The sequence below is a fragment of the Sebastes fasciatus genome, chromosome 10, assembly GCF_043250625.1.
Source record: "Sebastes fasciatus isolate fSebFas1 chromosome 10, fSebFas1.pri, whole genome shotgun sequence".
Lineage (NCBI taxonomy): Eukaryota > Metazoa > Chordata > Actinopteri > Perciformes > Sebastidae > Sebastes > Sebastes fasciatus.
Window position 1 is genome coordinate 7,865,721 of NC_133804.1, and position 11,327 is coordinate 7,877,047.

Here is an 11,327-nt window from a genome sequence, read left to right on the forward strand (position 1 = left end):
TAAAGCGAGAAACATTGTCTCATAAGTTTAATAACAGACAGCAGAACACAAAACTGGAGAAGAATCAGTCAGGAAGTATGAGGAGAGAGCAATTGTCTGTGGCCACCACATGCAGAACCATTCCCTTTTTGTAGTGAGGTCTTGCTGTTGCCTCTCCATTGCACCTGTTGTCACTTATATTTGCACCAAAGCAGGCGAAAGTGATTCACAATCACTTGTGCTTCCTAAATGAACTGATTGATATCCCTGGAGATTAACTGACTTGGTGTTATACTGTGATGATTAAATGTTGCCTTCATTTTTTTTTTAGAGCAGTGTTGTAAAAACTACAATATTGAAGTCAGGGCTCTAGATTGAGAGCCTGATGTTGTAGAAGGTATGATTTTTAATGTTTGTGAGATCAAACATTGTGGTTTTAATGGGTTTCGATGGGGAAATATTTGTCTGTATTTTGGCTACATAGTTTATTATAGACTTATTGTAGGACGAATTGGACCTCAAAATCTATGCCATATGCATTAACATAGCCAAAATGATCAAAAATGTATTTAAAAAGCCAAAAATGCCTCTAGCGAAGCACAAGGGGTGTTGTTCATTTTTGTGTTTAAAGCGTCACCGTTCAAAGCTCCGTACACCTGTCTGCTCTCAGAAGTCATATATCAAAGTTATGTGATCCAACTCAAGATCACTTTTTAAACCAGGCCTACTTGAAGTTGCTTGATCAGCAGATTGGGTCACAGTTACACAGTACGCTATATAACATGTTACCTTTTGCTTGCATTTGCAGCCGCCACTTTGCAAAATAACTCATTGCAATTTAAAGTAACACAAGTTACACATCATCATTTAATCCATCCATCCATCTGCAATATATTAAAAATATTTAAGATAAATATATCGTTACAGCATTAACAGAGAATTTAAGTGAACAGATGGATGTGTTTTGGAAAACTGAACACAGAATACTGTATGTGGCAAAATATGTTTAATACTGTAAGATTTAAATATATTGACACTGTAGAGCAAACACAGTGAAGTCAGCAGAAAAAAAGTACAGGGATTTGGTAAAAAATAGAAATATTTGAATGAAAAAGAAAAGACTATTTCCAAGGAGTGAGAGCAGCATATTGAGATATTGAGTGTTACTGCTGAGCACATTGGTTCTCCATACTGCTTTGAGAGCTGACATGGATCATCTCTACTGTTTTTTGTTTTCTTCTTCTCTCCTCTCTCTTGTTCTGCTGCTGGTTCTCCTCTATCTCCTTCTCCTTACGGTCAGTCACGGGAGACCTGAGGGCACAATCACAAATATACAATCCAATAATAAATCACTATTCATTTTAACACCCGTCTCTTTTTACTTTTAGTCTAGAGATCTACAGACTCCTCCATGCACATACTGACCTGGGGTTGGGAATCACAACAGGCTCATCTCCACTGATCTTCACACACTTGGCAGGCCGTGGCTCAGGCTCTGAACCCAGAACACAAAATGGCAATGATTAACGGTGACTACTGTAGGTAATACACCGACTATGGAGAAGTACTGGACTCTTTCATGCTGTTGCAGCCCGCAAAGTTACTGACCTCTAATGCACACACCTTGTGTGGAGCTCACTGCCTCGGCTGTATGAGAAGTATCTGCTTCAGGGTCTGCTGTCTTAGCAGTGTTTGTGACATCCATCTCCACGGCAACAACCCGCTCTCCCTTGTCAAGCGTGGTTTCCTCAGAGGAGGGTACGATGTCAACAGGAAGCTTCTCTTTCTTTCTCTTCTGGATCACATTCTTTTTTGCCTCTAGAGACAAATATTGCAGGAGGCAGCGATGTTACAGTCATACAGTGACACAAAATGTACCTGCATCCCTGTCGTTACAAGCAACCAGTCCTCACATTTCTATCCATTCACCAGAGACGCTGGAGTCATGACCAATGTGCAAATATAGGTTTGGTGGTATTCTAGTTACCTTTTGGTTCATACTTGTTTTGTAATTCCTCTACTCGTAGCTGCAGTTTGATCTTGTCACTCTGAGTCTGTAGCAGGGAACAGAAATATACAATGAAACCGCACAAAGGCTAACTACTCTGTATCTTTATATATCTATTATTGTTTTTATAATTTTTGTATACCTTTACCTCTCCTGTGTTTCACTCTGTTTGCTGATGTTGCTGCTTTGACACTTGAATTTCCCTCCGGGGATTAATAACGGTTCATCTTATCTTATCTTATCTTATCTTACTAATGTTATGTTTGCATCTCGCCAGCAGTATTGTCAACAGCTAGCATAGTCACTAACTATAGCTATGGGCTAAAATATGGATGTGCTTTATTAACTTCTGACACTTCCCAAGTTACCATTTTTCAGTTATTGTGTTTTGTAACATCACATCATGGATCATTGTGTATCTAGTTTATATATCTGGCAGACAGAAACACTTGCTGTCTGTAGGCTCTTGCTTGACAGAACAGACAGGTGAACTAAACATGTTCACTTCCCAAGAGAGGCTGCTTGACCTCAAACATGTAGTTCACTATAGTACAACGCTGCCCTCTCTCCCGCTTTGGAAATGTCTGCTATCTCTTTGCAGTTTACTACTTTGGACTACGGAAGCCCTGAGAGGCAAGTGAGGGAAAAAAATCTGTTGATCCATTTTCTAAGACTGATCTAAATTGTTTTCTCTCCCGTGTTTATGACTGAAGAACAGATGAAAGAAAAGGTTTTGTCAGGATAATCTTCGGATGTTCCTTAAATTTTTGTTTTTCATCTGTGAAAAAAAAAGTTTTGGCAGGTGTCGTATGTTTGTTGTTGTAATGCTCATTTTGGCCACAAGAGGCTGAAGTGCACCACTACCAGGTGAGTTTAATTTTGCCATCAACTCCAAACAAAAAGGTACATATATTGTGTGTTAACAAGTTATGTAAATTAAAACTCACCAGTAAGAAAACGCTTTTAGTCCTATTTAGAACCGTTGATCCTGACAAAACTTTTTTTTTCACCTGTTTCACAGAAAAACATAATTTAAAAAGGACCAATATGGAATAAATGTCCTGCAATAAATCATAAATTGATTTGTGGTCCTTGTGCAGCTGGGTTATCAAGTTATTAGCAAGTATTTGAGACACACAGCCGGTGAAGTGATTCCGACTACTGCTGGCCAGAAGCTAACACAGTCGTGTCTAGAAGGCAACCGTCGAATTGCGAAGATTTGCACTTACTGCTATCAGTCCCACCGGAGGAGCGGATGGGCCACGGCTCCAATGTTTTGAATTTGGACTGCTGTTACCCATTTTAAACACTAGCTGTCAGTGCTACATATTGTACCTTTAAGGAACTTAGAAAGATTATCCTGGCAAAACCTTTTTTCAACTGTTCTTAAGTCGTAATCACAGGAGAGAAAACAATTTAGATCAGACTCAGAAAATGGATCACCAGAATTGTTTTTTTCTCACTTGCCTCTCAGGGCTTCCGTATCGGACTGCAAAAAACAAAAACAAAAAATGTCATCACTTTTGTTCTTTAATCAAAATCTTTTGGGTGATACTAGTGGTGCGAGTGCTGCTTCCCTTTAGATACAGTATTTATGGAGGAAACACTGGCAGTCAGAGATGTGTTACCTGTTTGAGCTGCCGTTCAGATGAGAAGAGTTTCCTCTCCAGCTCTAAAGCTCTCTGGCTCTCTGACAAAGACTTCATCCTCTGGAGGGAAAGCTCATCTCCCAGACGCTCTGCATCCTTACTGACAACACACACACACACACACACACACACACAGAAACTGAATTTCAGTTAACCAAGGACCACATGCATAGAGACAGACACAAATCCATAGTGAATCCAAGACACGCTCCTTTAAGCTGCATGTGTTTCTATAACCCATCAGTAATTTGTCTTCTTTGCAAAATTACAAGATTGAATTCATGAACCGAATTTGCAACTGTATATATGTATTTTTGTTACTCATAATTCTTACCCTACAGTTGCAGAGCTACACATAACACTAGTTCATGAAGCATCACTTAATATGAGGATATAGAACCATCTGACTGATAGAATGACTGGCCTGAATTTGTCTCCTGATGAGTGTGTGTGGGAGGAAACAATCGGCTATTTGACACAACTTGTGCCACAATATAGATTTGAGCCAAGGCAGTTTCACATCACCTCTCTATGCTGAGGCGGTATCAAGGTATTACGGTATTCCAGGGTATGAGGGTATGATTTTCAATATCGTCAAATACAGACGCTCCTCTTGCCATTGCTAGATATAACTTTATCTAGAGAGGATTTCTTTCAACTACAAAAGCAGTTTAATAGTGTTTCCCCTATATTCATTCTGTGGTTTTAGCTGAGCTAGACCAGAGAGCATTTGGTTAAAACAGATCGTTGACACTGTTCTACCCTCATTGTTCTCTGTGAAGTTTGTTGGAAGTGATGTAATATAACCCCGGTGTGTTTTATGTGGAGTGAGCACTGCGCCAGACTATAAATGCTACATTGCTTGTCAGCAGCCTTTCATAAGGCAACTTAGGAGGCAATTTGGCCTTGTGTGCTTTGATTCATTTGGCATGAAGTCTACACATCAGTCATAATATAGTTTTATTGAAAACTCAACCCCTGGTCCTGTCCTGTTCTTCACCACTGTTTTGGGAGAAGGAAATAACGGGAGTAACAGGCGAACTAGCTTTAAAAGGTGACCTTTTTTTCTTGCTGATGTGAAGAGTGGTTCATGTAGTATGGATCCTATCTATTCATTATCATTATCACTATGGGCCATAAGTATTTAAACCCAGCAAGACTTGTCTAAGTAGGCCAACTGCATTGTAAGCTAGACCAGTGATTCCCAAGCTGGATGGGCATGGCTAAATATAAATTCTTTTGTCTCTTTTCTGAAGACGTGTAACTAACGGAGCCACTGCAGACGAATTAATCTAAATAACTGAGACTGATCTGAAATGGGAGGACTGTGTGGGGATCTGCACAGACGGGGCTCAGACTCAGGCTGGGAAACGAGAAGGGCTGCAGGCATTAGTCAAGCGCGTTTCCCCCAATGTGCCGTGGACACACTGTATGGTATACTATACCGAGAGGTGCTAGTGTCTAAACAGCTGAGTCTGAGGTGAACAATGTAATGACAGACATTATTGCTGCAGTAAACTACATCACAACAAGACACATCAAAGGGCGGGTTTTTTCCACACTGTGCGAGGAGATGGGATCCGATCAGCTTGTTTGTTTGTTTGTTTCACAGCGAGTCCCGATGGCTGTCATGTGGGAAGGTTTTATCCAGGCTGTTTTGAATCGGGAGATCAGAATCCTCTTTGAGGAAGAGGGTAATGAATGAACAAGTTTAACAATAACTTCCTCAATGTTTCAAATTAATTTTATAGGAGTTTGCAACAGCGTGTGAGAGTGTGTTTCTGTGGGAGGATGTGGCTGGTGGTGTTTTTCTTTACAAATACTGTCGTATAACGTAGGCAGGTTCAACTCACACAGTGTTGTTGAGCTTCATTTGGAGCAGGTCAGTGTAGTAAGTTTCATCTTGGCCGTCACCGCTTCCCGCTGGAGCAGGATTAGCTGGCTGAGACTTCAACATCATCTATAAACACACACACACACACGCACAAATGTAATACTAATATAATGTAATGATAATCCTTATATAGTAATAATAATAATAGTATATTTTATCCAAAAGAATTTCTTTTATCATCATGATATTTTTGATGTCTCACACCTAGAAAATATAAATATTAAGTTGTTGATAAGCTGAAATATCTCCATAAATTAATTATCCATTCATTGTTTTTGCACGTCTATTCATTTGATTTTCACTTATTTTTCCTATTGATATACAACACTTGTAGGTTTTAAGCACTCACCTCCACCTTCTCCAGTCTCTGCAGTTTAGTCATTAGATTTTGGATCTCTCCATTTTTCTCTGAGAGCATGGACTGGAGCCTCTCCAGCTGAGCAGGATCAGCCCTGGAACCCTGGAGCTGCATCAGAGTGGCTATCTGGACCTGCACACACACACACACACACACACACACACATGCACATCCATGTTGTCATTCAAGTTACAATCAAACAAACAGTGCACGTTTAGAGCCGATGTATTATTTGCCCTCCACGACACACGGTACCTTCATGCGCTGCAGCTGCTGTTTGCTGAAGGCGTGTTGTTTCTGCAGGGACACATACTGGACCTTCATGCTGATGAGCTGTCTCTCCATCTGACCACGCTTATCCTCCAACTGCAACACAAGAGGAAACGTATGCACACTGATTTTTTTCTGGGACTTTGCATTTCATTTAAACTCTAAAACTAGTTTCCATTGTACATCAAATATTTAGTTGCATAATGATGTTCACAACTGTATAACGTTGGAGTTTATACTAGGAGAGTTTAAAAAGGTATAATGTATGCAGGAACATTCTAAAAAACTATGAATAGACTGATACTAAAATAATCCCTCTCAATCATCCCTTCTGCCCCACTAGCAGTGTGGTGGTCTCTGTAGACTCTCTTATTTTGCTGTGTTGTTGTGTCTCTGGGCTTCAGCAATAACGTTTCATTTCTCTTCGATTCACTGCTTTGTTCTCACTATCGCCGCTCCCTCTCTTCATTCACTCTATAGCTCGCTCCACCATTGCTGCTCTCTCTCTCTCTCATTGAGCTGAGGAGGAGGGGCCAACTTTAAATGATGTGTGTTTACAAAGAGCAACCAAGCAACGGTTACATATTAAACCTTTAACATAAGTTCACTTTAAGCTATTTAGTTTTTTACGCCAGCAAAGACTTTTTGTTGTTGGTTTCCTGCAGTGTTTGTAGCTCAGTTTGGTTTTCACCTCAGCAAACAGAGAGTTCCCTTTGCTGTTGGGATCCTGGGCCTGCTGTAGAACCTGGTCCAACTGGATCTGGAGGTCCCGGTTCGCCTCACGAGATTTCTGTAGAGACGGAGAGATGCAAAGAAAAATACATAATTCCCCAAAGCTCAGGCCCGGCGGGCCGCCAGGCCTTGCAATACACTGGCAGAAAGCACAATGATGACCAAAGTCGATGGTGGTATGTTTACCTCTAATGAATTAAAACAGGAAACGGCCTCTTTCTCTCGGTCCTCTTTCTCCTCTGTGATTCTCTCCAGGTGACGCTGCAGGCTGCTATTGGTCAGCTCCAGCTGCTGCTCTCTGTACTGAGATTCCTGCAGAGTCTGCTCCAACTCCACCTGGTAGACAAAAACCATTCGCCTGACTTATTAGTACAACTCCAGCTGATGCAGGAAGGCAAGGCACCATGTGGAACACGCCGAGATCAGGCTTGGAAAGAAGCAGCAGCAGATTACAGAAGGTTTAAGGTCACAGCCAGTAGGTGATTAAGATTACATTCTTCCTGAATAACAGTACAAAAGAGAATAAACAGATGAACTCCACATATGCCTGCTTTTAGCTCTGCTCCCACTCACCTTAATACTCTCCAGCTCCATGATCTTCATCTGCACCTCCATCATCTCAGATGTCATGGAGCTCTGGGTGTGTTCATTCAGAGCTCGCAGCTCCTCCATCTTGTTATTCAGAGTCTCGGTCTGCACCTCGACTTTGTGTTTCAGCTGTTTCTCGTTCAGCTGGGATTCCTCCAGAGCTGACTGCAACCTCAGCATCTGGGACAGCACACAGGAAGACACATTAAGCGTTACTGTACGGAACTTGAGAAATTTACGTGACACGTCATCGCGAAAGCCTATCAGCGTTGAGATTCTCCTCCCGTCGTCTCTGACGTTGTTGAATCAGAAATGGAGGAAAAAAATATTGTAGCTGTCTGCTGATAGAACAGCTACAATGTTAGCATAGCCTAGCACAGATCAATCCAAACTCCATTCAGAAAACAAGCATTTTAAAAGTTGTTTGCTTGTCGTCTTGCGGACAGACGTGACAAAGTATGAATTCAGAGTTTTTACAAATCGGCATCATGATGTAGTTATGTCAGCATCCTTTTGATCCGTTTATTGCAATTAAATTACAGCAAAATCTGTTTATTTTGGGTTCATACCGCTGTGGTAAACCAGATACAGTGAATACAGCCTGGTGAAACGCTGCCGGATGATGTTATGAACCCAGACAGGCTGTTTCTGCTTTGACCAGACAGTAGACCATAGCTTGTTGTACCTTGTTGTTGAGCTCATTGAGTGCTGCGTTGTGGCTCCTCTCCAGAAGTACTTGTTGTTCCTCAAGCTGCTGTGTCTGCTGGTTCTTTACACAGTCGTAGTCTGACTGCAGTGACTCAACCATCCGAGTCTTTAACGCCACGTCCTTCTGAAGGGAGTACTTGTCTTGCTCGAGGGCCTTTGACACAAACACATCACACATACAGTAAGACCGGTGTAGAAGTTTGAAACAATGCAGAATGATCCACAGAGCTCACTGTGAACGGGGCTCTGCAGTGCAAGCATTTGTGAGTGAAAATTAGAGTGTGCGGATGTGAAAATATATTTGGGCACACTAGTGTAAAGGACTGGAACTGCTTGTAAATCCTTAAGAACCCAGTCATTTTAAGGTTGGTTCTTTTATTGGTACTTGAAGAAACCAATGAGTGAGACTAGCAGAGCAGAAAATATGGTTTGTTTTGGTGTAATTCATTGTCGGCCTCTCCTCTCCACCACACACAGAGTGGACAGCGGAGCAGAGAGGCTGCGGAGGAGACATTATCATTCATTTTATTTTAAATTACATTTTAGATTGGTGTCCAGGGAGACAGTTTGTCCCTGTATACTGAAAGCAATGCATGGATAGATACCGCTATGTTCAGACAGAAGAAAAGTGTGTTTTGGGGCAAGTTGACCCTCTAAAGTGCGGTATCATACCTCCAGTGCGTTGGTCATCTCCACTCTCTGTTCGTCCAGACTGTTCTGCATTTCCACCTGCTGGTTGAGGAGATCCAAACCAGCCTGGGCAGCCTGACGGACCTGCTCCTCGCTCTCCCTCAGCCGGCTCCTCAGTCTCTGGATCTCCTCTTCTGCTGCCATCTGGAGAGGAGGAGGGGGAATGTTTGTAAAAACCTTCAGGAACCCAGCACGTGACTCACATATTAAAGAGAGTGATGATTTTTATGGATTTGTCATATTTGAGGATAACAGATAGCATTTTGCTTCTGGAACTGGCCTCTGGAGAGATATATTATTATATCTATCATTTTCGTATTGTGTTTTTATTAGTCATTTGGTCAACTCACTGTAATAGTTCTATTGTCTATAATTATGTTCATAGTATTTCTATTGTGTCTGGGTTTTATCTTTCACAGGTCAGATGGTAGTATTCTTGTGGTAAAGGTGCAAAGACCAGCTGTAAGTGGGGGGGAACCCTGTGATGTCACGTTCCCACAGGTTAAAGATTCATTTTGGGTGGTGGTGGTTCTTGTGTGTGTGTGTCTATATTCCCCTTTTTTATCTGGGTTGTTTTCCCCAAGTGTTTATATCGTTACGTTGCACATGATCTATCAGATCAGGGTCATCTTTAGCTTAGTGGTGATGTTTGTGCAGGTCTGTAACACACTGATGTTTGTTATTTAACAGTGAAAATCATGTTTGAATCTGATGTGAGATATATGGAAATGTGGGTAGAGTGCAATACATGAAAATTGAATGTGATGAAAGTTGAATTAAATTGAAGTGATGTAAACTAGTTGTTGTCCATGTGCATGTTATATAAAGACTGTTAACAGTGTTGTAGTATGTAGTCTGGTCGTGTGACAATGTATACTTTAAAAAACACAATGCGTTTCACCACAGACATGTAGAAGTTACTTATTGCTGTGAACATGGTGAATATGATGCTGCAGAGGTTCTGGTTCAGGTCCAAAAGCACAAAGTAGTTTAGAATCTGACCACATTATCTGCTGTGACGTAGGAAACAGCCACACTACACTACCATGCCATTTAACATGTGCATACTTAATGTCAACATTTATCCGAATTACGTCACACAGCACTGAAGCAGCCGTAAAGCACACTCAACGGTACAGCTGACGTAAATGGTCACAAACTGCTTGATACTACCAAAGGACGTGTATTGTTTCTATACTCTCTGATACTACAGCGGAGGGCTTATGTTTCATGAAATAAGACGTAGCTTAGCTTAGTAAAGTTAACGAGACGCTGACTCGTTATAACGTTAGTTAACGTGAGAACGGTAACCATTTCCACAACAATGTCGTTGAACCTCATCTCTCTAGCTGGTTTCTCATCAGACAAAACACAGTTCACTCGAGAAATGTCCTTGAGGCGGGCGACTAATGAACTCTAGACAGCATTTGTTGAGTTGATATCAACAGCGGCTATAAAAGGGACAAAATATGAGGAGAATAACGCATTTACTCACCTTGATTAGTGATTAGTGATTAGTGATCAGTGATCAGTGCTGGGTCTGTCGGTCTGTCAAACAAACCGCCACAGTTTGAATCCACCTCCTACGAACTATCGCGACACGACAGTTTAGCTCAACGAGAGTTGGTTCTTCGGGCACCGCCCTGATGTTCGGGTCGGTTCGGGCACGTTCGGGCTGGATCCAACACTTCTTCTTTGGTGTTTATTGGCGGTTGGCAAACCATTGAGGTGCATTACCGCCACCATCTGGACTGGAGGGTGGAACAGGAGATTGTGCAGAAACAAAATAAAATAAAAAATAAATAAATATTAAATAATAATAATGAGGAAAACTCTAGATTAATTTAACTAAATCAGTTTCTCTTAAAAACTGAATAATTTCACAGTATATGTTATCTGCTGTATTCCCCAATAGACCTGACAATAAAGAGTCCTGATGTTTTGCCTTCCTTAGTGACTGTAAAAGGTGATTCCTCTGGATACTGTAATTCCTGCAGTGTATCAGTACATGTTTGACAGTTTCTGGTTGATTACAATATGTGCATTTCCCAGTTGAGTCTGGCTTCAACACAGAGCATTTTCCATCTTTAGTGTTTAGTATGATTGTGTGCCCATTTCACCCAAAAATAGATGTAAGATAAGATATGAATGTATATTTCAGCTAAGGGATGCAAAACACTAGCTTTCTGGAAGACAAGATAACATAATGACATTTTTATCAATGTCCTGTTTTTATTGTTATTCTTCCTATGTTGTGCCATCTTGGTATATAATTGCTTACTAAAATATATGTCAACATTTTCTAATTTATTTGGGTTATAGAAAACAGTAGGTACACACAAAAAACTAAATTAAATATTGGTGAACAACAAATTGTGTAAAAACTCATAGCTTACATAAGTATTAACATGGCGCTGCACATGTTAAATGGCATGGTAGTGTAGTGTGGCT

At 41.0% G+C, this 11,327-nt stretch overlaps 1 protein-coding gene across 2 annotated transcripts; it reads right to left on the bottom strand.

Annotated features, from left to right (window-relative positions):
• Positions 1–970: 970 nt before the first annotated feature.
• Positions 971–9,020, bottom strand: spdl1 (spindle apparatus coiled-coil protein 1). 2 transcript variants are annotated; one of them, XM_074647839.1, is made up of 13 exons: positions 8,859–9,020; positions 8,164–8,340; positions 7,464–7,658; positions 7,077–7,226; positions 6,850–6,948; positions 6,144–6,254; positions 5,880–6,020; positions 5,490–5,596; positions 3,616–3,736; positions 1,967–2,033; positions 1,603–1,797; positions 1,405–1,474; positions 971–1,290 (listed from the first exon to the last, which is right to left on the bottom strand). In XM_074647839.1, exons 1-13 carry the CDS (start codon positions 9,018–9,020, stop codon positions 1,143–1,145), a joined length of 1,743 nt encoding a protein of 580 aa, XP_074503940.1. In that variant the 3' UTR covers positions 971–1,142. The 2 variants fall into 2 exon arrangements, with proteins under 2 accessions (XP_074503940.1, XP_074503939.1); XM_074647838.1 differs by having other exon boundaries at positions 1,588–1,797.
• Positions 9,021–11,327: the final 2,307 nt, after the last annotated feature.